Genomic DNA, 24623 nt, shown 5'->3' on the forward strand with positions numbered 1-24623 from the left:
GGAGTCAACTCGACCGATGCGCTGTGTTCGCCATCGCAGCCGACAAGAGATCATTGCCAGACTACCAGAGGAGACGCAGACATGACCATGTCCCTGCCTTGGAGTGCATGCCGGGCAGCGGCGGCACAGAGAGCGCCAGCGAACTGGCGTACTTGCGAGGGGCTGCCCGAGATCGATACAACATTGCAGTGTCAAGCAGCCTCGGCGGGGGTTACGCCACGCGCATTGCGCAATATTCGCCTCTGGCCCGTTGGGCTGCCCACGGCTGAGCAAGGCCCATGAGCGAGCAAGGCCCCTGGCAGCAACGACAGCGAAGACTTGCGCATCGTGTCCACGGATGCTGTGTCGACATTTGCTTCTGGGAAAGCGATGGAATGGTTGCTTGGATCCCGGCGTTTCATCCAACAAGCGTCGCGCTGTCCCAACAAGGGCTGCTTGTCGCTGCCTTGACGGCTGTGGATCCATGTCGCTTGCGCTGCGACCAAGGGCCGTCCACAAGCAGCCAGTCGCACCGTCGTCGCACCGCCATCGGGTGCCTGCCGAAAAAGTATATCCCCCCGGGCGCCACCCGTCCAAGCGACGGCACAACCACGCAGCCCAGCCAGAGGCGGCTTTCGCGGCAGAGTACTCGTCTCCGAATATTTAAACCTGGGCTCCTCCCCGGTTCCTCGGCTGCTTAGATCTCCTGTCGCATTCCTCCTTCTCAGCTGGGGTTCCACTGCTACGGTCAAGTTGAATCAGTATGTCAAACTTGGCTGCATCACGTCCTTGGCTGCATCACATCCTTGGCGCTATCAGCCCAACCGCCGGTCCATGCCTGTGCTGACCCGTCACTGCTGCCGCTGTTCTTTGCCCGCTTCCCACAGGCTCTCTGTCTCGATAACCTCCCAAACATGCGCTTGCTCAACACCTTCACCGTCTTGGCCATGGCCCTGGTCGCTACCAACGCCGCTCCCCAGCCCGTCCACCTGAAGCGCGGACTGGTCGTCGAGGCGCACAGCGCCTTTACCTCTCCTACCCCGACCCCCACCGCCACCTGGGGTAAGTAATCGTGCGCACATCGTGTGCTGCTGGAGCATTCCTAACTCTGTCCTAATCGACGACATAGATGCCACTCAGTCCGGCGGCGGTGACTCCCATGCCACCCTTACCGCAACCGCCACCGCCATCTCCGGAACCGCAACCGCCCTCTCTGGCTCTGGTGCGGTCGGAACCGGTGTCTCGGGCGGTGTCTCGGGCGGTGTCTCGGGCGGTGTCATCGGTGGTGCTTCCGGAACTGGCGCCCCTAATGCCACAGCCACGGGTTCGTCCGGCACTATCCTGAACGCCAATCCCGCCCCCAATGTCTGGGCCCCCCTCGTCGGAACCAGCGCTTTCTTGGCAGCGATCGCTCTGCTCGCTTTTGGTGTCCGCCACTTCAACAAGGATAAGGAGCTTGAAGCGAGACGCCAGCGTGAGGCCGATGCTGAAGCTCAAGCTGAACAAAACAGAGCTGTCAACAACGACCCTAACCAATCCCGCCAATATCGACCAACCTCGCGATTACCCGCAAAGCAACTACGTTGATGGCCCTTACCAGCCGGACACCCACTATCCTCCCCAAAACAACACCCATGATTTGGAGCGCCTAGATCGCCCTAACGTTGTTCACTCGACCGCAAATCATGTCTCTCCGAGAATCAACGAGTCCATCAACCAATCGGAGGGCATTAACTCCGTTCCGAGCAGCTACCGGCCGCCGGTTGTCCCAAGCCTTGCCATCCTCAATCATGGAGAGAGTACCGCTGTCTCTCGTAACTTTATCCCCGGCGTGAAGGAGGAGAGATTGGCATAAGCCTGCTCAACTATGACTGAGCTGACCCTTCGCCTTGCCCGGCACACTCCTCCCTGCTTTCGGCGAATCTGACCCATCCTCTGGCACTCCTATGAATTATCCAGCTCTTCTTTGTCTCTATGTCGGGGGGTAAACACAATCAATCCTCTCCGATCTTCACTTTCTATGGCAAGCGCAGATGGTTTCTTCGATATTCTTCAACTCGATCTTAAATTTGGTTGCCGCTTTGCAGCGCTATGACTCCGTTTAAACCCCCCCCCATCAGGCAGTAAGCCCCGGGCACTCTATAGATCGCCAATACAAATCAGCGCAATCGAGACATTCCACATCCTGTATTCTTTCATCCGTCGAGTGGGGAGTGGCCTCGGGGCTGACAGAAATGTGCTTGAGGCTCGCTCCCATGACTCATCGCACCCTTGGAACTTGATGCAAGAGCGCAGTTCGGGATTGATGCTGGCTGTACCCACAGCACCGCAGAGAGTGTTCCATATGATCAACATGAGAATATCATCCAGGCAGGATTGATTCCATCATCCATGCAGGACTGATTCCATCATCCAGGCAGGACTGATTCCATCCTCCATTTTATCTATATTCAAACATCGCTGCACTTGTTGGCGCACCCTGATGTGAGCAACCACCATCCTATTTAACTACGGGCCGGAAAGCGAGAGCGTGGAATCGTGAGCCGCCCGAGTTCCCCGAAACAGATATTGCGCCAAAGGCTCGTGAAAGCCCTGCCACTCCCTCGGTGTTGGAGTAGCGAATCTTGGACAGCTCGCCCATCAGTCGCTCAATCTCGTCCCTCGAGGGCACGGCCTCGCTCCTCTCTTGAACCGCCAGCACCATCTTCTTCTCGGCCTCGTGGATCAACTTGTCGGTCTCCAGATCTTTGAAGCTCTCACTTGATTGGCCAAGAGAGGCGCCGCTCATGCCCGAGGCTTGTGCGTCCTTGCTCAGGATCTCGAGATACTCAAGCAGCGAGGTGTTGAAGGGGACTGATGCTGTGCTCCGTCAAGTAGCTGGCGAGTCGACGGCCGACCTTCCTAATGCTCTCGTCTGCGGCTTGGATTTCCCGCAGCGACTCCTCCAGCGTCTGGATGGCTTTGCTGATGGCGTGCTCTTTCGCCTGCGCCTTGGCTAGCTGTCGCTGTGCCGAAGGACTGGCGATCTCTCTTGATTCATATCGGACATCCCAGTCAATGTTCATGTGCTCTCGGAAGGAGTGCGAGCACGTTCGACACTGCTCGCGCACCATGATGGGGCTGAAGCGCAGTCTCGGGTCTCCTATACTCTGCAAGTGTATGTCCGCCAGGGTGCAGCGAGGATTGCACTTGACGACATAGTCGATGATGCTCTGTCCGCTCTGGTCCTGCATCACCTTGGTGCAGCTCTTGTTGGTGCAGACGGTCATCGAGTGGGACAGCTTGTACTTGACGGGGATGTTGAGGGTCGTCGTCAGGGTGCGCTTGGCCTCGGCAATATCGGCCCGGGTCGACTCCAGGAGAGACCGTTGCTCTCTGATCACCTTCTCTGTGGCTTCCTCCAGTTTGGTGACATGGGCCGAGAACTTGCACAGCTTTATGAAGCAGCGCCGAGTGCTCAGGAGGAACACGGAGCTTTCGGTCTCGCAGGGCTCAATCTCGGCAATGGCTTGGATCAGCTTCCGGGATGTCTTGGTCGATTTCTCCCACGAGGAGCGGAACTGGTTTCGCTCAGTGTCCGAAAACTCCATCTTGTGTTTGGCAACCAGGAAGCGGAACGCCTCGTTGTCGATCATGAAGACGTTATTCGCAATCGGAATCTCGACCCCGGACTCCCGCTTGATCTCCTCCAGCAGCGCAGTCAAGCTGGAAATCGTGTCGCCATTCCGGAAAAAGGAGCTTCGTGAATGCGTGAGCATGAACATAACATTGTTTGCACAGCGCTTGTGCAGGTTCTTGAGCAGCTCCTTGAAACAAAACTTGAACGGAATCGTCGTCCGGGTCACGTCGGACTTGAGCAGAAGAAACACAGCACTGATGTTGTCGTAGTGGGAGAGATAGCCGATGATGTTTTCGACGTTGCGTCGGTCTTGGTCAAAGCCCCGGGTGTCGCCCAGTCCGGGGGTGTCGATGATTCTGATGGACACATGCCGACCCGAATCGAGCTGCGTCTCCAGGATGTAGGTGCGGGGGCTTTGTGTTGAGGATCGTCCGACAATGTGCTGTTCATTGTCGGTCGTCGATTCTGGCCAGAGACCCGGGCGGTTAGTCAATACTGAGGGGCAGTGCGAGGCAAAATGCGACTGCGACTGCTTGTTCAACACAACAAATCGCCGAGGATCTTATGCGAGCCTACCGTGGGTCGACTTGAGTGTGAGATTGCCTGATTTGAACATCGTCCCGTGTCCCGTGGCCTCAAAGTCGTGCAGCGAGAACTGCGTCGGGATCATGATCTTCATATTGCCTTGATCAACGCTGTCGATGTCGGAAAAGCTCAGGTAGTTTGCCAGTGCATTGATGAACGTCGACTTTCCAACGCCCGTCTCGCCAAAGACCAGGATCACGGGTTCGGAGGCGGGTGCATGGTGCGGCGCCGAGGTTGAGGGCGAGGGCGAGAATACTGAGCGAAACCCGTCGATGCGCTTCGATGCCATGCCGGGATACGCTACGGAGCTCGTGGTGAGGATGCCGGACAGCAGCTAGAGCGACGAGGTTCCTCTGGGCAGTCTTTGGGCAGCTGTCTCATGGCCATTTCTGTCGGGTGAGGCGGCTGTCTTGTCGCTGCAAACTCCCAAATGTGGGTCTCTGTGTGACTTGCTTGGCCATGCCATCTATCTTGTTGCCGCTTCTTGCGAGGACTAGTGATCGAGTCTTGCTTCTGTCGCAGCGCTCGCACCTTGACTGGCCATGGGACTCGGAAAGTGTCAGCCCGGGTCCCGAGAGGTCCCACAGCATGAGCTCCCGCCAGCGACTGCGACGACATGTGCCACCGTATCTGAAACATGTGCACCCCAGACGTCGCTGTGACCGAGCCACACCGCCGGGAATGGGTCAAAGATGAAACACAAGGAGTCGACTTGACCTCCTCCGATTGGCCAGACATCAGATCGAGCGCTGCTTCGAGATCCGGATGGCATGGGATCGCACAGCGGCCTGACAAAGCACAGCGTTGGGTCGAGCCTGGGGTGAAACCGCGGCAGTCCGCCGCCAAGCGAGTCTCGGTGCGACTGACAGTGTTGGGAAGCATCAAGGGTCGGAATACTACTCACGGACATCGAAAGCGCCCGACCAGGGTCCGTCATCCGCCCGGAGCGGCAGATGAGCGTCTCATCACCCGAGTTCAGAGATCTGAAGCCAGGAAGGAACTGTCCCGTTTCTTTCTGGACCGACTGTATTTGTGGCTGGAATAGATATCAGCACCCGCTGGTGTGTTTATGAGACGCCAAGCCGTGAGAGCAGGAACTTGGGAGAGCCGAAGAGTACGAGGCTCTGTCTAGGAGCGTGAAAACTTGAACTTGGAGAAGAATTCTTTGACACCGACCCTGGGTTTATCGTAAATAGGGGTGTATGGCGCCAGGGGCCTTATTGCCGGGGTGGGCAGATGGGCTTGAGGAGCATTTATGGCACTGATTGATGGCCGGGAAGGAGTCGGCTCTGACGTCGAGTACTGCATGGGAACACCGCCGCCGTTCGCTCCGATGTGCGTTCCATTGCTCGCCTTGATATTCGCCCCGTTGTTCGACCCGATGTGCGTCGCGTCGTTCGGTGAGCTGAAGCTCTTGAAAAACTGGCCAGAGAACTGCAAGTCACCAAGCTGGCTCATCAACGCTCGGATTTCGTTCACACTTGGCGGCTCTGAGCTGTCGTTGCTGATTCCTTCAACAAGAAGCCTGCGCTCGGCGTCGTATATCAATTTGAGCCTCTCGAGTCCTTTGATCTTTTCTTTGCGTGCTTCGGCTGTGCCCGCGGACGATTGTTGGGTATCTTTTATGAGGTGGTCGAGATAGTCGGGCATGGCGTCGTTGTAGAGAACGATGCCGTTGTGCTTCACGAACACTGCAAATTTGGCGCTGATTTCCATGATCCGCTGTTCTTCCTGCGAGAGGAATGCTTGATGGGCCTCCAGCTCCTGAATCAAGCGCTCGATTTTGGCCACATTGCTTCGCTTTTCCTGAATCTCCTCCTGCAACTTCACGTTGATGATGGGCTTGGTTTCGAAGGCAAGCTCCCAGTCAGTGTGCATGTGCTCGCGGAAGCTATGGCCGCAGCCCCTGCAATCGCCGTTCCGCATGGCGGCGCAATGCTCCAGAATCGGGTCGCCTATGACCTGGCAAACGACTTGATACAGATGGCAAGGGTCATGGCATCTGGTGATATGCTTGGTGAAGGTATTTCCAGAGTCATCTTGGTAGTGCTGAACACAGCTAAGGTTTATGCACACGGTTATTCGGTGGTTTGGGCTCAAAGGACGCTTGACCGGAACGTCAAACTTGGCGTTCAGGATTTCGTCGAGCTTCTCGATTTTCTGTTCTGCGGCCTTAAGGACTTCGCGCTGGGCTGCGATGATGCCCTTGTTGGTGACGATCATGGCCGCGGCGTCACCCAAGGGCCGGCAGAGCTCAAGCACTTGGCTTCGGACTTGGTAGAGAGTCGCAGTTTGGTGGGTTTCGTGAGGGGCCAGCCGTGATATCGTATCGAGGACACTTCGGCAGGTGATGGTAGACTTGTCCCACGACTGGTGGTATTTTTCCCGCTCGTGCTCCTCGACCGCAACCTTGTTTCGGAACAGCAGATACCGATAGGCTTCATTGTCGACCATGAACACGCTGTCACGGGTGATGGAGATTTTGACTCCAGAATCCTTGGATACCTGCTCAAGGAGGGGCAAGAGGGAGCCCATGGTGTCTCCAGGGCGGAAGTTGGTGCTCTGGGCGTTGGTGAAGAGGAAGACCATGTTCTTGACGCACTCGCGGTGCAAGCTCCGCAGCAGCTCCATGACACAGAATCGGAAGAACGTTGTCAGGCGGCTCTGGTTGGGCTTCAGGAGAATGAGGATGCCGTGGATTTTCTCGTAGTTGGCAATGTACTGGATGATGTTGTCCATGTTTTTCTTGTCCTGCTCGACGCCTCGGGTGTCGCCCATGCCAGGAGTGTCGATGAACTTGACCGTCACAGGCTCTCCGTTGCTGAGCTCGGTGTCGAGCACGTAGGTGTGTGGGGACTGAGTCGATGACTGGCCCTGGCCCCGGACTTCGTTCTTCCATGCGGAATCTGAGTCAAAGTGGACTGCTGGCTCAGGGGATAGGCACGTTCACATAACCGTCTGCACGCACCACCGAGTCGATGCACACAACATTGCATTCGCCACCATTGCTGGAGCGGATGACCTACGGACGTTGGATCGGAACGAGAGTTGTCCCGACTCGATCAGCTTTCCCTTCGTGAGGGCCCCGGGCTCAAATACGTGGAAGCTCGTTGGAATGAGATTGATGATTTGGTCTTCTCGGATCTCGTCGATGCTATTGAAGAACCAGTAGTTGGGCAGGGCGTTGATGAAGGTCGATTTTCCGACTCCTGTCTCGCCGAGGATCAAGAGCACAATCTCCCGCCTGGGGCCGGAATACGGTTGGCTCGGATACGGGCTGATTACATGGTGCTCGATGACCTCCACCGTCGGCATATTGGCAGCAACCATGATGACGTTGGAGTTTGAAGGCAAGTACCGTGCGTGTCTGCAGTGCGCTCTTGGGGCAGGGTCGAGGCACCCGATTTTAGAATCCCTAAGCTGACGGAGGACCGGCAGATGCTGGGCTCGCACGCCTTGCCGCGAACGAAACCAAATCTGGACGATGCGGGAACACCATGCGCTCTGTGGCACGACGGCGGGGCTGAGACTGGCCGACCCGGCATTGCGCTTGGCTGGGTGCCCCTGCCAGACGATCCTTGTGTTCTCCTGTGGCACCCTGGCCCACGAAGGGTGATCGAATCTGAGACCAAAGCCGCACCAATCGACGCCGTCCTCGCGTACCACGTCGCACGATGCCACATGTTTCATGTGCGCGTGGGCCCGATGCGCCGTCCGTGGGGGTGCGGGGCCGATGGGCACACAGGGTGGGGCCCGCTTGTGTTTCAGGATTGATGCCGACGCTGTGTGCCCCGGGCGGAGGCTGCAGTGCGACGGCCGCGCAGCCTGGCGCTACAGCACAGCCCGCTGGGACACGGCCGAGCCAGGGCTGTGTCTGGACCAGGGTCGCACCGATCGACGGCCTTTTGGCATCTCGTCGCACGGCGTTTCAGCACACCGGCGCCACAGGCTGCCGATGTCCCGGGCGATGCGATTGGCCTGCGACGGGGTGCGCACGGCCATTTTTGGTGTTGGGGATACCCTTTCGGGAGGCACTTGCTGGCGGGCGGGCGGAGGAGGAGGGCAGCCGCATCACCGATCCGCACGGCGCATCCTGTCTTGGTATATCAGAGACAACCGCAAGTCGTTCGGCTAGCAGGTTACTTGCTCCCACACTCCCAAGCGCACTGCAAACATGACAGCCCCCCAGAGCGATCGCATCCTGGTCATCACAGACCTGACTGGCGAGCAGAGCGACAAGGTCGTTCGAATCCTCAGCGATCTCCTCCATCCCGCTCCGCAGAAGAGTAAGCACACATGTCATGGTTCTCGCTCTTGAGTGCCCGAGCCATCCCATCTGCTCTTCTTCCGCACTCACACTCTCGTTGCCCGGAAACAGAATCAGCTGGGTTCTTTTCCAAGTCCAAAGATCGCACCGACTCCTCAGAGACCAAGGCAGCCAACTTCGAGATGTTCGCTATGCAAGAGCCACCTCGACTCCAGTCCATTCATCCCATTCAAGAGCAGCTCCGGCGCATTCCCAAAGAGAGCAGCTTTCGAAAGGCCGTAGTTGTAATCCAACAATCGCCATCTCCCTTCACAGACTACTGGGTCTCCCAGCTGCTGCTGTGCTGGCCAAGAAACCGAGTCGATAGCCTGCTCTTCGCAGTTGTAGGCCAGCAAATGTCGGCAGCTGCACGACCATTCGATAGAGTCAATGGCATCATGAATCTGCGTGGAAACTGGCCCGTGATCCAAGTGGAGTTTTTGGACGACTCTTCGAAGCAAAACGTGCATTTCTTCCGCATTGCTGTGCCCAGCGCCGGCACAGGAACCTTGTCGAGGAATCCGAAGCAGAGTGTCACCCTTGCCGCCTATCTGGCTGCCGACACCCACATAGCGTTCCAAGACATCCATTACTTCATATACGTGCATCGAATCCTCTCCAAAGGGCAGGGCCAGCTCGCCATCCTTGATTCATCGCACGAGCAGGGACAAGAAACAGGGGCGTCCAACCTCAAAGCCCATCTTGAGATATTGAAGAACCACATCAGAGACGCAACCATCCTGAACTCTGCGTCTGTCTCGTACATGGAAACCCTCCTGGGATCACGAACACCCACTGCAGGCTATTCAGACCAAGAGTTACCCCAGCTCAAGTTTCGACTCGAGACAGAGAGAACTGTATACTCAGATTTGTCGCGTCCATCTGTTTCGAGCCATGCCACCGCAACATCTGAGGAAGCGTTAAATATCCTGAAGAATCTGGACGAATATTTCTATGGGGGTACACAGCCTTCCGAGAGAGAAATCAACAGTGTGTCGGCAGCCAGAGCGAGTGCGCCTGTCTCAACTGGAGCCACCAACAAGATCCAATCGAATTCAAACGTGCGCGGTACCAGTGTTCAGCGGAGCAAATCTCAGTTGAACTATCTCCCTCCAACCAACTCAACCACTCCTTCGCGTGGAAACCCAGCCGTGCGTGCTCAAGGCGCCGTTAACAATCAAGGTACACCTCATCGCACTCGAGACACAAAACCACTACCATTGCCACACCCTGGACCTCATCAAAGTCCGTCTGCCCCAGCCGCACTACCTGCCCCGCAAAATAGTAGCAAGTTGCCGAATCAGCCGAATCAGCCGAATAGGCAAGAGCCCCATTCAATTGCAGACTCGTCAAAGTCCCAGATCAAGAAGCCCGCTGTCCATCAGCAATTCGACGACTCTGACTTTCTGAACCTGCCCTGGAACGGCCAGGATGTCAATATCCTGGTCATGGGAGAGACCGGTGTCGGCAAGTCGACCCTCATCAACGCCGTCGCCAACTACGTCAGTTTCAAATCTCTGGAAGAAGCCTGTGCCTCCTCTGAGATTGTGACCCTCGTGCCAACAAAGTTTGTTCTCTACGACCCCGAAACATGCAAGCCGACCGAGATCAAGACCGACGATAAATCCTTGAAGGTGCCTGCTCACGGTGAGTGTGCCGCACCTCCATAACTCTGTGCAGTCGTCGATGGTGCTGATCCGCCATTTGTTCCTCGCCCAGCCGCGCACGCCAACGAAGTCTACAAGCAAGGACAGTCGACAACGCAGCATCCCCAGTCGTACGTGTTCAGTGTATACGACGAAGACAACCTGCCAACCAAAATCAGGATCATCGACACCCCAGGCATGGGCGACTCGCGAGGCGTCGAGACTGACAGACTCAACATGCAAAACATCATCCGATGCGTCACCCGCGTCGGCAAGATCCACATGCTCGTCATTGCGCTGCCCACAAACCAGAGCCGACTCACGGTCTGGTTCAGATTCTGCATCATGGAGCTGTTCAAGTACCTGGACCGTGGCACCGTGGAGAACATTGCGTTCTTGTTCACCAAGGCCCGGTCGACAGCCTTCCGAGTGGGCGACACCATTCCAAACATGAGACAGCTGTTTGACCAGATCAAGTCCCAGTCAGGCGTGGACATCCACCTGGACGACACCAACAGCTTCATCATCGACAACGAGGCATATCGCTATCTCCTCGCCAAGGACAAGGTCGAGTTCTCTGAAGGCGAGGTTCTCCAGTTTGACGATTCGTGGCACAGATCCTCGATCGCATGCCGCAAAATGGTCAGGGTCGCCCGGGGACGAAGCCCAAAGGACTTCAGGGTGACTGCCCAGCTCGAGGCCCTGAGGACGTACATTGACAGGGAAATCCAGAGCCTGGTCGCCTCCGAGGGCACCGAAGAGTCGCTGAACAAGCAGATCAAGGAGCACGAGGATGGCATTCGTGCCGTTGAGCACACAATCAGTTATCTGAAAAGACAGAACAACGGACGGCTCGAAATGACGGCAGAGTTTTATCCCGAGGGCACCTTGGTTTGCAACCACATCGACTGCACGGACTTTAGGGTGCTCCCAAGCGGACAGTATGTGATCAAACCGGAGGCTCATCCAGCCTCGCCGCCTGCATCGAAGACTCGTACTTTGAACACAAAGCCGACTCCATGCTCGCATGGAAAGAACTTTCTGGAGAAGAAGTATATCAAGTGGCGCACCCACGTTGTCGAAGAAGACACCCTGAGCGAAAACATTCAGTCTGCCATCAGCGTCCAGCAGACATTCATCGACCAACACCGCAGCGCAATCGCGGCTCTCAAAACTCAAATCGAGCAGATTCGAACGCACCGATCACAGTCGCTCCAGCTGCTTGCGCTGAGCAATCAATGCCTGCACCAGCACAGCGTCGTCGTCAGAAACGAGACCTTCCTGGACGTCGACGACTTCCAGGTGATCCAGCAGCAGGCCGTCGAGAACGGCGTGGTCAATCTCGCAAAGCAAAAGAAGCTCGAGTCCGTCCGCGATGCCTACAAGAGGGAACAGCAGTACCTGTCGCAGTCGCCGGAGCATCAAGCCAATCCGCAGACTCTGGACGAAGTGCTTGGACTGCTCAAAGCCAGCAGCGGAGAAACGGAGCTAGACCTTGACAAAACCGTCCAAGATTTCCAGAAGGAAATGGCAGAGTTTGACTGGGAGGCCAAGCTGAAACCCACCTCCAGGCCGACCAACACACCCGCTCCGACGGGAGTCCCCCCAACTGGCGCAGGCAAACAACACAGTCGCAATGGGCCATTCGTTGAAGAAGCGAGGGTCGGCCCTCACGTTACCGGAGCTTCGTCGTCGATCACTCATGTTCGTGCTGGCTCGACATCATATCAGGATCATACAGTCGATCCAGAAAGAAACGGGACAGTCATCCATCCGACATCAATTGGCCACACACAGAGCCACTCAAACTCGGGTCCATTGACCCATGGGGCATCCACCACCAATTTCCGACAGGACCATCCCCCTATGGCCCCAAACCGAATGCCGAGCGATTCGATGATTTATGGATCAAAGCATGCATCGAGCGACCCACAAGACCATAGATCAAACTTTTTGGAGGTAAATTACCAGGACAACTCTGTCCCAGGAACAGGCACTCGATATGCATCAGCAATGCCCCCTGCACCTTGTGGCCCATCAGTCTCGCCACCACCTCGTAGTAGCTCGATGGTGAAAGATCCGCAGGATGAGCATTTCGTTGATTACTACAGCGCATTTCAGACCCAAAGCGGTGGCAGCTCGCAACATCCTTGACGACTGATATCTCAGCATCACAAATAAAACCAGATCTTGATTGACCCTGCAAATCCATGTCTTTCACTCGGCGTTGCTCTTCGCGGCCTGCAAGCCGCTGGGATGGTATTCTGACTCGACACAGACTGGATCGACTATCACATACCCTCATTCGATCGGCGGTATCAGCAGATGTGTGGGCTGTCTGGCATCGAAGCAGACCGCTTGATGCTCGTTGTCGACTCTGCTGCAGCCTCAGCCTCCTTCTTCGAAACCTGGCTCGACGGCCGCTGTAGCTTCCGGATCAAGAACGCCCGCCGGGACTCTGCCTCGCTTACGATGCAAACAAAGTAAGCAACCGAACAGGACTGCGGAATGGCACTGATTTGGTAGCGGAAGAAAACTGGCTGGATGAAGTGGAACAGTAGAAAGTTGCCGATCGATATTATCGGGAGTAGCGGAAGGTAGAATGTCGACAGGAGACCAGATTGAGCCGAGGCCGAAAAGAGGGCGATGACGACGTTGGTCAGGCTTCGGTGAAAGGTGACCATTTGCACGTTGGCAGATATACCGTTTGACACCGTTGCCAGATGGCTGAGGATCCATCCGCTGATGTTCAAGATCGATATGAACAGGATCACCATCTGCACCGCCCGTGCGGACGACCGCACTGTCTTGAACAGAAGCAGTAGATTTGGGATGATCAGAACAGCGGGAAAATAGATCATCTGGGCCCCAGTTTTCCACGCCGGGCTTGGAATTTCCGAGCTCGGGTCGATCCAACTGAGGAGAATCGGAACAATGGCGCTCAGGAGATTGATCAGGGTGGTGATGAGATGTTGCTGCATCGCCCGCTTGTTTCGATGTCTGCAACATCGACACGGGTTCCGCCGCGACGATGGAAAGCAGTCAGGAGGCAAGGTGGTTCTGGATGAGTCAAGCAATCAAGTTGGATTTGCGGAATTACACATGGGCACCCAGGGCTGCAAAGGCGCCGTCATTCCACCACGAGTTTTGAGCACCCTGAACACGCGATAAGGATTAACGTACTCTCGAAACTCCAACTCCAGAGCCGGATTCCTGAAGCGCAGATCCACCCAGCTGTGCCACAAGGCTCGAATCCGATCCCTCAACGATGGACGCTGTTGGTCTTGGCGGGTCGGATTGGCACGATAGAACGGGAAGATGTGCTCGCCAGAGGTTATCGACTTTTCCGAAAAATAGGTCTGGAGGTCATCGACGAACTCTGTGTCCCAGTGTTCCGGTGAGTATGGTGTGCGTTTAGCCATGAGATATGCGTCACAGCTGATCGAGCTCTGGAATCAAGAACAACCGAGGCAACACGGTAAGCACGATGCAGAGCCGAGGCGGCGCTTCTGTGGGAGCGGCTTGGACAGGGGTGCTTACATCGATGAATGATGCCATGATTCCACTGGCAATGACCTTGACGTAGTCAAAGGTGATGGTGATGCCTTGAATGCCAAAGTAGTCGTTCGGCTCAAGAATCGACCAAGTAATGCCGCTCGCGATCACAAAGAGGCCGAATTCGACGACGATCCAAGATGTGGGCTGTTTGGTGATGGCCGATATGCCAAAGACCAAGCCGGCGTATCCGGAAGTCTCCCAAACGATTCGGGAAACTCCCTCGATACTGGTGCCGTCCAAGACCAGGGATGCCAGCGAAGCAACAGAGCATAGCGCCACGAAATTCGGGGAGTAAACCAGATATTGCCGAAGGTTTGGGGACCGGAGCAGTATCAGCTCTATGAGGATGGTAAAGCAGCTGACCGCCAAACCCGGCATATCTGGACGAGCAAAATGAGACAAACATGGTGTGTCAACACGGCTCAATTATGGCCTGTGAAATCGGCTCGCTCTGCCACAGCAAGGATCATGGGACCCGCAGATCCAGTGCTCTTGGTGCATAGAGAGCAGCTCGGCTGTGGGCAAAGTGTACCTCCGAGACTCATGCCTCGCAAGAGTAAGTTGACGGTCACATCGAAAACGTAGACGATATGCAATGTAATGTTGATGGTAAATCGCTTGGAGCTTGTCTTGGTGTAGGCGATCCACTCCTGTTGAGCGGGGTGGAAGTGGGTTTATTAGCATTACGGCAGCTTTGCCACCGCAGCTTGGATATGGGTGCGCGGGCAGTCGGATGATCCCAAGGATATCCACGAACATCAACTCACAGGTTCGCATTCACTACGCAGGCTCATGCGATAAACGATTCCTCCGGGTGGCATCGTCGCTTGGAACGGTGGCCTGGACCTCGGAAACACAGCAGTATCTGGCAATCCGAGCGAAATAATGCAAGGAACGAAGGAAAGTCTGGATCTGGCTCTGTTGGGGAGCGTGGATGATATAGGTCAGCCACAGTGACGTCATATCCAATCATGAACGAATGTGATGAAGGTCCATCGAGAACGGTGCGGGATCTGGGCCCTCCGGCATCAAGCGACCCAGTGCATCGTTTAGATGGATGAGGGCAAGTCATCTATGCTGGATGAAGCTTTGGCCGAGAATCTTAATGGTATAGATTATATTGTGTCGCTGCCGGGCCGCCGACCACAACCGTGTCGGGGGTCCGGGCAGATGTGTATCCAAAAAGTGAAGGTCGGCGGTGCAAGTGCTGCTGCTGCTGGTGGTGGTGGTGGTGGTGGTGGTGGTGTGGGCGACCAGCCAACGAGGATGCTTCATTGGCTGGAGCTGTGTCGCTGTCGTCCAGAGATCGACGGGGACAATGTGTCCAGCGGGCCAGAGGAGCTTGGAGATGTTGCCTGGTTGCTGCGTCCGCACGAGCTTCGCGAGAATGAAATATGTACATGAAGTGAAGTCTGGGTGCGAGCGATCGCTGGCGATTGTACTTGGGCCTTGCTTGGACCTGCGGGGTGTCGTCAAGACCCGATCAGGATGCTGCGTGTGCCGGCTGCCTCGAGGACCCGCATGGCCCGGACCACCGTCAGCGGAGAGAGGCACGGAGGAGGCGATACGAGGATGGTCGAGAGGGCCGGCGCCGAGAGGGAGGTGTGGAGGGCGTGGATGATTCCGTCGGTCCACATCGCCAGGTCCAGGCTGCTGCCGTCGTCGGGCAGCCCGTTGCTGGGTCGCCCTTCACCGGCTGCCGCAAAGACCAGCGACAGAACCGACACCCAGATCTGCACCATCGACACCATGAGGTGCCACGGCGAGACCGAGGCTGCCAAAGACAGGGTCGCTGCTGCTGATGTTGTCGATGTTGCTGATGTCGCTGTCGGTGTTGTTGGTGTTGTTGCTGATGTTGTTGATGAGAAGGGTGCTGAGGAGGTTGTTGTTGGGAACGCTGCGGAGAGCGTCGTCGAGAGTGGTGTTGAAGGTGTTGTTGAGGATGTGGCCGAGGACGGCAAGGGTGTGGTCGCTGGCTGGGAATAGAGCCGACGACAGGAACGGGATGCCGTCACAGGCCGGGGTGCTGTCGAGTCCCCGGCCAGAGTCAACGACCGACCCACCAGCGCCGCCAAGAGCGACCCCAACGTCGCCGCCGTCCACAAGTGGAGGCGAGAGGCTGGAGGGGCACCAGGCCAGCTGCCCGGGGGCGATCGAGACATCCACGCCAGCATTGCCTCGGCGGGAGAGCAGGGTGGACTCCGCGGCAGGGACACCCCGTCAGAGCCACGACCGTCGACGCTGTGGTCGTCGTCGTCGTCGTCGTGATTGTCGTCAGTGTGGGTATCGGCGTCCGTGACATCTGCGTGCGCCGCGCCGTCGCTCAACATGCATCCATCGCCATGGACAACCACACTGGCCCTGCTCGTTCCGATGGCGCCGAGTCGGTCGCTGATACGGGCGATGCGGCCCCGGGAGGCGGCACGGCCAATACGAGCAACGTCAGCGAGACCATCGGCCCCGCACCGCCGACACTGACACAGGCGACCACATCCCTGCGCGCAGTGGCCTGCGGGACAGAGATGCGCCGCCACAACATCCACGACCGTGGTCAGTTGCTGTGAAGTCGGCGGCCGGGGCGGCACGGACCGGCGCGGTGAGCGAGGAGCTTGCGACGGACGCGGCGGACACGCAGACGGCGGACGCTGACGACACATGGACGGCCATGGCAGAGACTCGGGTGTTGGGAGCGCTGTCGGCTCGCCAAGTCCACCTGTGAGAGGAGAGAGGGGAGAGAGTGAGTGGGTCACAGCCAGAGCGGCTGTCGAGAGGGTTGTCTGTGGAGGCGTGGAGAGTGTGGCGGGCGGTTGCGGTGAGAATGAGAACGGTGCGTAGGTTGGTGCTGCAAGCGGCAGTGCTGCAAATGGCAGTGTCGTGGACGACGGGTGCGAGAACAAAGAGAACGGAGTGCACGGCAGCAAGGCGGCCGGCGACCCCGGAGTGAGCACGTCTGGGGGAGGAGTGAGCAGGTCCAGCAGTGGGCTGAAGGTCGGCGTGGTTGCGGGAGGAGTGACTGTCGATGAGAACGGCGACAGGGCCAAGCCCGAGGCCAACAGCCCCTGGGTCGGGACAGGGAGACCCGTGGGACCGAGTGCAAGTGTCGATGGCAGACGGTCGGTGCTTGCGATGGCGGTGGTGGTGCTGGTGGAGGCATGCTGGTGGGTGGGCGGGAACAGAGCGGCGGCGCTTGGCGGCGACAGCGAGGCGAGAAAGTCGGCCCCGTCAGTACTCAGGTTGTCGAGCGACAGGAACTCGGATGCAATGCTTCCGTCACTTGGCGACGACAGGTCGGCCGGGTGGAACAGATCGACCGACCACAGCGCGTGGCTCGACGGAGGAACGGAATCGTACGAGCTCGGTCCGACCGACAAGGGATGGTCCAGATCACCCAGATGCATCGGGAACAGATCGCTGGGACAGGAGCCCGCGAGCAGCGACGGAGGGACGTCCTGTGAGAACAGCGGGACATCCTGGCTGTCGGAAAGACCAAACATGTCCTGGAACTCCACGGAGGCATGTGAGGTGGCGTGGGGCGGCGTGGCCAATTCGGCATCGGCAGATGACAGAATGTCGGGGTCGTTGGTTGTGTGGTTGGTGGTTGTGGTGTGGTTGGTGGTGGTGTGGTTGGTGGTGGTGGTGTGGTTGGTGGTGGTGTGGTTGGTGGTGGTGTCGCTGCATTCCATGCTGCTGTTGGTGGTGCTGGGGGCCGGACCTGCCTGCATCGCCGACGCCAATGCGCTGAGCTGGTCCTGCAGCGCACGGACCTGGCTGGACATGGCGCTCAGCTGGTCGTGCAGCTGCGAGTTCTGGTCCTCGAGGAGCTTGACCCGCTTGCAGACGGCCCTGTTCTCCTCGACAAGCAGCGAGTTCTGCGACTCGAGATCCTCGACGTGCTTGCGCTTCTTCTCGCGCGAGTTGTGGGCCGAGATGCGGTTGCGCTCCATGCGAGCCTTGAGGATCTCGGAGCGATCGACGGCGGAGCGGGAGCGGCTGGCCAGAACCGGGTTGGTGGGCGGATTCGTTGGTGGGTTCGCAGCTGGACGAGAGGGGCCGTGAGCCGACAGGGCATTGAGCGGCAGGGCTGGAAGGAGGTCTTGGTGCGTCGGTGGGCACGAGACCGACTGAGTGTGTGGGCTGTCGGGAAGCTCGAGGTCGGCGCTTGGAGATGAGTTGGAGCTGGATCGAGACGGCGATGAGGCTGGCGAGGCTGGCGAGTCCGAGGCCGCTGCCGTCGATGGAGACGGCGAGAGCATTGGAGGATCAAAGATCGACAGCTCGGCGGGATCATTCACCAAGCTCTGACGCGATTGGTTTGAGTGGAGCGGCGTTTGCTGACCAAATGCCTCAGAGAATGTACTTAGCGGCGCAAACCACGTTGAGTTGGACATGCTGCCAGATGCCTTCAGCAATCCACGGACGACTCGGTGCAAAGGGCGAGGGGCGATGGTGGAGAAACGATGACGACCGAGGCTGGGAACAGCGGGCCGTTTTGAAGGGGTGCGGACTGGCAGCGCCAAGAAGCCACGCGTGCGCAGCTCCAACTGGAGGCTGCTGATTGGCTGTGTGTCCATGTGGCGCATGCGCAGTCGGAGCCACACGTTTCTGGCAAGAACTGAGATTGATAGTGGAGTGATCAAGAAGAGGTGTATTCGCAGCGCGGATGGTGGTAGTCGTCGTCATCGCAACGGGTGTCCGATGGTTTATTCAGCGCGCTGTATTCGTGTTTTGAAGAACCGACACCAAGCTGCTTGATGTATGTGCGGATCCTGCCACCAAGGGCCGATCGAAAGGCGACCACACGGCTGGCCATCAGGCTTGGCCAAGCCCCCAGGTTATGGAGGGCCAGGTCTCTCTGAGCCTCTCAAAGAGCTCGGGTCTGAGCTTCTCCATCGTTGCAGGGTCCTCGGCGATGCATACGTAGGTGGCCGACACACCGGCTTTGATGACACACATCATCGAGAAGAAACTCGTGAAGCCGACTACCATGCCATAGCTGCTGAGCATCATAAACGTTTCAGGGCTTTGTGGGATGTTTTTGTTGATCACAGCGGCAGCAAGGGCCGTCAAGGAACCGATGACGGCAGCAGAGAAGCTGCCCAGGCCGATGACACGGCCGATGATGTTGTCGTTGATAAGCTGCGGTTATCAATAGAGCCAGGACGAGCAGTTAGTCAGACACATGCCAGCTCGTTTGAAAGCCAAAGACACAAGAAGCGCAGACCGGACGCAGGTGGCAGAACACTTACTACTTCGATGCCGCGTGCCTGAAACAAGCCCCAGGTCGCCTTGCCACTCTCACAGTAACCCGTGCCATAGATGGCCATGTGGGTGAAGGCGTACTACATGGAGCAAAGCAAAGCAGAGCAAAGCATTGGTCCCTCTTAGTGGATTGGTACACAAGGATCTGGCATCGGCTCGACGCTGCCTTCAAGATCTCAAGCACAAGACTCTCAGACTTACGCGGTTGAAGTAGCATATGACATCGCCGATACTCATGAAGAGACACTGGCAGCAGCAGCCAATGAAGGACACGCCAGAGTTGAGGTCGGTGGGAGAGTTGGACTGTGAGCCTCCAGATATGAACCGCAGGGTCTGCAGAATGGAAATCAGCAAGGATCCAAAGCAGATTGAACCGAAGCTTGTGGTCAGGGCCCGCGCGGCCGATTTGGCTGTCGGATTTGACGTGCCGACACGCAGCTTTGTGGATCCGGGGACCTGCGTTCCGGTAAAGTAGACAGTAGCATAGAGGCCCGAGCAGATGACATAGACGGTGTTGTAGATGACTTGTTGCGTCCAATAGAGTATAAACACTGAAAGCCGCAATGGGTGTCAGCGAGCAGTCACAGGGGGAGAGCAAGCTCTGAGATGTCGATACCTATGTGCGTCGTGACCAGACAGCCTTACCAAAGCCGATCATTAAGCCAAAGATGGCGCCAGGACTAAAGCCCTGGGGTTGCTTGGAGGTTGTGCTCCAACCATTGGCAGCATATATAAAGATGCCAATCGAGGTGAAGATCCAGACGAACTGGAAGCACAGGCTAAGGATGACACCCAACAAGCCAGTCAGGATCGCGGCCGGGAACTGGCTCGAGATCCTTGTCACGGTTTCAAGCCTATGTGGTCGGGTGCGGGCCAGATGGTTTGTAGTCAGAAGCACGAAATCAACCGACATGATAAGCTGCCGGGCTGTTGCGGACTTACAAGACCGAGGCAAAGGGAATCCTGGTGCGCAGATAAAAGTAGAACCAAGCGTAGAGGCCCGCTATGACGAGGCAGAAAAACCCGGTGATGTAGCCGGGCAGTGCGTTTTGACAAAGCATCAAAACGGCGGCGGCAACAAGCAGTGCGCAGAAAGCCCAATATGAAATCTTGATCATCTGCCGGGGGAACCTGTTACAATCAAACCAAAAGGATGCGACATGAGTGTCTCGGCCATGGAGTTGTCGAAGCAGGCGTGTCTCGACGAGTGGGGGGCTGATTTCGCAACATCGGTCGGACCATAGGGACATGAAAAGGGGGCACCGAGTGTGCTGTGGCAGTGAATACGTACTTTTGCAGCAGGACGAACCAAATGGCGACAAAGCCCACAGAGACCACAAGCACGACGCCAATGACGTAAGCCAGATCAACGACAACAATCCCGAAATCCCCAGAGCCGACTTGCGAGACGACCACGGGGATTCCGATACATGCAGCAAAGATAAAGACTCCGAGGCAGAGAACAAAGAGGACCACGGCCCACGGGTCCTGAAACAGAGGTTTCCCGCCACCGCGGGTCGGTTGTATGTCGGTCAGCCGGACGGGCAGCCAAAGTGACAGTGTTCATGCAAGCTGAATACAGGAATAACCGCAATGCACTCGTACCTGCCACTTGCGGTCGGCCACAATAACAGGAGGAGCACCGCCAGGCAGCGGCAGCTTCCCAGCCCCAGGCCCTGAGTGGCCAGAGCCCAAGCCGAATGCCGCGGACTGCGACGAGAAGGGCGGGGGCGGATAGGAATAAAACTGGCCGTGCTGGCCGCCTTGCTGAGCATACTGATTGTCTTGCTGAGCATACTGATTACCTGGATGGATATACTGGTTGCCTTGCTGAGCATACTGGTGGACGGCCTGGTCGTACGGCTGCGGGTTGGGCTGGCCGTATTGGTATGGATGAGGGGGAAGGTGCTGTTGCTGCTGCTGTTGCTCGCCAAGCGTCTGTCGGCTATCGGGCAGATTGGTGTACCCAGCCCGGCTCATTGAGCCGCGAGGGTCCCGAACAAAGCGGTCTTGCGGCTCCTCCTGGTGGGCTTTGGGAGATAACATGTCCATGAGAGTGACTGGGGGGCTGCCAAGCAGACCGCTGCGATGGCAAAGGGCCGTCTTTTGAGTTTCGGCCGCCCTGCTTGGCACCAAGCACCGGGCTGTGCACGGAATCTGACACGTGATCGTACACCGCCACCCAAACCACACTCGACCCGCACTCGACCCGATCACGCCTGTGGCGCAGTGGAGGCGGCCTATAAATTCCTCCGCCGCTCTTCGTCCCTCTTTCGCCTGCATCGTTCACCCAGTTCCTTTGGCATGGGCGCTGACCGGCTGCGATCCGTCGCAGTCCATGGGCTCTCGCTCTTGCTGGGAGCTGGAATATCAAGGACTCGTTCCACCGCCTTATCTGCCTCATTTTGTGGTTTCCATCCTATAATGTGGTTCGTCTGTGCGGAAACATTCCTCGCGCGTGGCTTGCAAATGCTCGCCTCCTCCGCTCCGTTGAGCAGTGAGGAGCTGCCATTTGTCCCACGGCCGTCCCGCGGCTATCTCGCCGACGGCACTCATCGATGGGTCAGAGCGGCGATCGGCACAGCCCGCTCCATCAGCGCCTGGACTGTGTGGCTGTCGACGATCTCCCGTGTGAGCTGAAAGTAGATGATCGAGGCGCTGCTGTATGAAGGCACCCGGGCAGCACGCTCGGTCTGGAAGGCCCTGTGGACAATATCGACTGCGAGCTCGTGCGGAAGAACCAGCACGCTGAATGTTCACCAACTGTCAGCGCTGAATGTCAAAAGTGGCCGTTGTGGGGCGGCACCCACGATCGCACGCGGCTCTTGCCGTCTGATGGCTGTCGTGAGACGATGTGCCTGTTCTGCCAACCCCAGCAACGACGGCCTTGCTGATCAACGACCATTCGAGCGGCCTCACCTGAATCCTTCCAGTCGGCATAGCCTTCGTTTGAGATAGTCGACATAGATGTCTTCCAGGATCGAGATGTCCTCGACCGTGAACACATCGTCGCTGTTGACGTGCTGGCGACCAGCCATGAGGTTGTTCTGGTGGAAGGTCGACAGAGTATCGCGCAAGATCTCCTCGCACATCTCAAAGAACTCTGTCGGACGTTGGGCTGTCTCGGGTTACTGTTTCCCGATCCGAATCCTCTTGCCAGCTGCCCGGCTCAGTATTCTGCGTTGCGGCGCGACCACACTGCTCACCCAGAAAGCTAAAATATGTCCTGAACACCTTGATGAACTCGGGGATCGGCAGCTGAACCGTCTGTTTGTCCGGCTGCATCGATGGGTGGTGCCAGAGGTCTGGGATGCACAGCCCGAGAGAATAGCTCGCAATCTCGGCAGCCCTCTCGACGATCTCGCCCGGAAAATCGGTGCAGATCAGCTCAGCAAGTTGGTGGAGCTCGAGAGCCGTATGTCGATCTTGATGCGAGTGAGCCAAAGGTATCGCCATTAGCCCGAATCGCCCAAGAGGATGGGAGGCGAGACGATGGGCGATGATGCATCGCTGGCAGGCGCTTTCACCGGCAGATCCGAGCCTGCATCTGCATCAACTCCATCCGTTTCAAGGGACCCGAACCTGCTTTGGAGTTGAGGATGCTTTCCAAGAGATGCGCAAACGAAATGCGGTTGCGGGTCGTTGCTTTGACGTATTCAAAGTCGCGAAGCAAGATGTTCGTCCCAAGGCGCACACTCTCGAAACTGGAGAACCACCCGAGCCATCGTCAGTATCCCAGCGCGCAAATAAATGGGGCCCATAGTGACGGAGAGGAGGCATGGCGCCGGGCTGGTGTGCGCATCAGACGTACTAATCGTAAAGGTAGTTCATGGGCTTCTCGGGACGGTCTTCCAGTAGTTTGATGAGAACATCCTGCGAAAGCACGCTCTCAGTCGCTCATCTCAGGCCGTACTGTTCGGACGGCACCGCTCGGGCCATACTGCTCGGATATGCGCCGGCTGCAGCTTACTTCGAGATAGACACTCAGTTTGTGATGCTCTGTCAGAGGATTCGGGGTCAGTCCAAGTAGTCAAGAGATGGGCCATGAGCCACGCGAGCCGATACCCAGGCCACTCTCAGACGAGAAATGCCGATGCGCACCGAGATAGTCTCGGGTAGCCAGCTTGTGCTGCAGAATGCTCGTGAGACTCTGGGGGCCCATCGACAGCGTTGATGGCGGATGAAGAAACGATGGGATAGGCGATGAATCGGGCCTGGCGAACGACAGAAGGCTCTCTCGACAGAAGAATGAAATGCCCGGGCCATCGCAGGACATCCCCAGGAACAGCGGCAGCGTCCGTGATTGGGATGCGCTTGAGTCCATCCGGTCGAGGATATCACCGTCATGCTTCGGATGCAGCGATCGTGCAGGTGCGAACCAAATGGCAACCCAAATGGCAACCCAAATGGCAACCCAAATGGCAACCCAAATGGCGACCCGAACTCCGAAGTCTGCCTGATCAGCCCAAACGCAACAGCCCCGCCCGCAACGCTCTCTTGGCCAAGATCTGCAGCACCTCCGTCTCGTGCCAGCCGCATCCCGGTCTCGCTCTGCTTCGTCCTGGTCCTGATCTGCTTTGTCCCGGCCCAGACGGCCTCGATGCACGCATCCCGTCTCCATCTCCGTCTCAGATTTCATCTCCATCGCCGCAATGAGCCCCACCTTTGCCCTCTCGTCCCCCGATGATCTACTCCTCTCTCTCAAGCGCCGCGGCATCTTTGACGAACTTCGGAAAGAGCTCCTGGACGCCTTTCAGTCGTCTGAGGAGGGCAGCCAATTCACCGTACGCATTCGATCCCTCCTCGCCAGCGAGATCGAGGCCATTCGGCCAGGCAACAGTAGGATCGAGATCCACCGAGAGCTGATGGACAAGTCGACAAGGTAGCTGACCTGTCCTCACTACAGAGAGGACATGCATGAGTATCAACTGCTTCACCCCTATCACCGACAGACTCCCATGTCGATTCCGGTGTGTCCCTCCCCCTTGATACAGCGGCGAGTGTATATTCCGCTTTCTCTGACCACCCTCGATGCTCATGGCGCTTGATTGCTGATCACCAGAAGCAAGCCCCTGGCTGAGGCCGTCACCTTTGCCAACTCAACAACCATGCTCCATTCGAAAGACTTCATGGACCGCATCCGAGTCCGAATCGAGGATGCCATCTCGAAATGGCGTGACGAAGGGCAAGGTCGGTCATTATCTGTGGTTCGATATTCGGACTAATCGCTCGCACCGTCGTATCGAGCGGAGGGCAACCAAACGGCTCACGGACTTACACACAGTCTCTGGATTTCATCAATGGCGGCCCTAGATCGCAGCACACAAGCCAATCCCTCGCCTCAAGACAACCGGCCCGATCGCAACTCTCAGGTCCCGTCTCAACCCAAACCCGAAGCACCGACCCTGGTCGAACCAGCTCCCGAACACCACACATCCACGCAATCCAGCGGCGATGATACCAAGCCGAATACTGCAAAACCAGAGCCGAATACTGCAAAATCAGAGCCGAATACCGCAAAACCAGAGCCGAATGCATCCATAATCGAGCCTTCGCATGTTTTAGCTTCCTCCGACTTGCCCGAACCCAAGGAGCCACAACCACAACCCAAGGACATTGACAATCAAGGCAACCAGGACAGTCCTATCCACGAGGGTTCGTGAGCTTGAAA

At 57.3% G+C, this 24623-nt stretch overlaps 8 protein-coding genes across 8 annotated transcripts; 2 read left to right on the plus strand and 6 right to left on the minus strand.

Annotated features, from left to right (window-relative positions):
- Nucleotides 1–257: 257 nt before the first annotated feature.
- Nucleotides 258–1834, plus strand: BJ171DRAFT_600573 (uncharacterized protein; the record flags this gene model as incomplete). The annotated part of the gene is made up of 5 exons (XM_053115027.1): nt 258–547; nt 708–740; nt 867–1041; nt 1109–1453; nt 1491–1834. Exons 1-5 carry the CDS (start codon nt 338–340, stop codon nt 1832–1834), a joined length of 1107 nt encoding a protein of 368 aa, XP_052964923.1. The 5' UTR covers nt 258–337.
- Nucleotides 1835–2394: 560 nt separating this feature from the next.
- BJ171DRAFT_512302 (uncharacterized protein) lies at nt 2395–4757 on the minus strand. Its single transcript, XM_053111648.1, has 4 exons — nt 4528–4757; nt 4175–4491; nt 3363–4063; nt 2395–3332 (listed from the first exon to the last, which is right to left on the minus strand). Exons 1-4 carry the CDS (start codon nt 4647–4649, stop codon nt 2808–2810), a joined length of 1665 nt encoding a protein of 554 aa, XP_052964924.1. The 5' UTR covers nt 4650–4757; the 3' UTR covers nt 2395–2807.
- Nucleotides 4758–5311: 554 nt separating this feature from the next.
- BJ171DRAFT_600575 (uncharacterized protein) lies at nt 5312–7695 on the minus strand (the record flags this gene model as incomplete). Its single annotated transcript, XM_053115028.1, has 2 exons — nt 7210–7695; nt 5312–7107 (listed from the first exon to the last, which is right to left on the minus strand). Exons 1-2 carry the CDS (start codon nt 7511–7513, stop codon nt 5312–5314), a joined length of 2100 nt encoding a protein of 699 aa, XP_052964925.1. The 5' UTR covers nt 7514–7695.
- A 2125-nt stretch (nt 7696–9820) lies between these two features.
- Nucleotides 9821–11951, plus strand: BJ171DRAFT_512304 (uncharacterized protein). The gene is made up of 5 exons (XM_053111649.1): nt 9821–10135; nt 10208–10900; nt 11134–11227; nt 11336–11377; nt 11537–11951. The coding sequence occupies exons 1-5, from the start codon at nt 9938–9940 to the stop codon at nt 11632–11634; spliced, it is 1125 nt and encodes a 374-aa protein (XP_052964926.1). The 5' UTR covers nt 9821–9937; the 3' UTR covers nt 11635–11951.
- A 92-nt stretch (nt 11952–12043) lies between these two features.
- On the minus strand, nt 12044–14637 carry BJ171DRAFT_162465 (uncharacterized protein). Its single transcript, XM_053105883.1, has 5 exons — nt 14461–14637; nt 14226–14343; nt 13676–14073; nt 13319–13584; nt 12044–13135 (listed from the first exon to the last, which is right to left on the minus strand). Exons 1-5 carry the CDS (start codon nt 14512–14514, stop codon nt 12454–12456), a joined length of 1518 nt encoding a protein of 505 aa, XP_052964927.1. The 5' UTR covers nt 14515–14637; the 3' UTR covers nt 12044–12453.
- Nucleotides 14638–14854: 217 nt separating this feature from the next.
- BJ171DRAFT_512307 (uncharacterized protein) lies at nt 14855–17317 on the minus strand. Its single transcript, XM_053111650.1, has one exon. The coding sequence runs from the start codon at nt 17185–17187 to the stop codon at nt 15166–15168; it is 2022 nt and encodes a 673-aa protein (XP_052964928.1). The 5' UTR covers nt 17188–17317; the 3' UTR covers nt 14855–15165.
- Nucleotides 17318–18315: 998 nt separating this feature from the next.
- On the minus strand, nt 18316–21098 carry BJ171DRAFT_512310 (plasma-membrane choline transporter-domain-containing protein). Its single transcript, XM_053111651.1, has 7 exons — nt 20558–21098; nt 20244–20440; nt 19895–20083; nt 19598–19806; nt 19154–19503; nt 18940–19032; nt 18316–18829 (listed from the first exon to the last, which is right to left on the minus strand). Exons 1-7 carry the CDS (start codon nt 21002–21004, stop codon nt 18503–18505), a joined length of 1812 nt encoding a protein of 603 aa, XP_052964929.1. The 5' UTR covers nt 21005–21098; the 3' UTR covers nt 18316–18502.
- A 147-nt stretch (nt 21099–21245) lies between these two features.
- Nucleotides 21246–23114, minus strand: BJ171DRAFT_625906 (uncharacterized protein; the record flags this gene model as incomplete). The annotated part of the gene is made up of 7 exons (XM_053115517.1): nt 21246–21700; nt 21872–22055; nt 22159–22377; nt 22535–22656; nt 22764–22825; nt 22923–22951; nt 23054–23114. The coding sequence occupies 7 exons, from the start codon at nt 23112–23114 to the stop codon at nt 21505–21507; spliced, it is 873 nt and encodes a 290-aa protein (XP_052964930.1). The 3' UTR covers nt 21246–21504.
- Between the last annotated feature and the right edge of the window lie 1509 nt (nt 23115–24623).

The sequence above is a fragment of the Polychytrium aggregatum genome (assembly GCF_025602895.1).
Source record: "Polychytrium aggregatum strain JEL109 chromosome Unknown BJ171scaffold_28, whole genome shotgun sequence".
Taxonomy (NCBI): domain Eukaryota; kingdom Fungi; phylum Chytridiomycota; class Chytridiomycetes; order Polychytriales; genus Polychytrium; species Polychytrium aggregatum.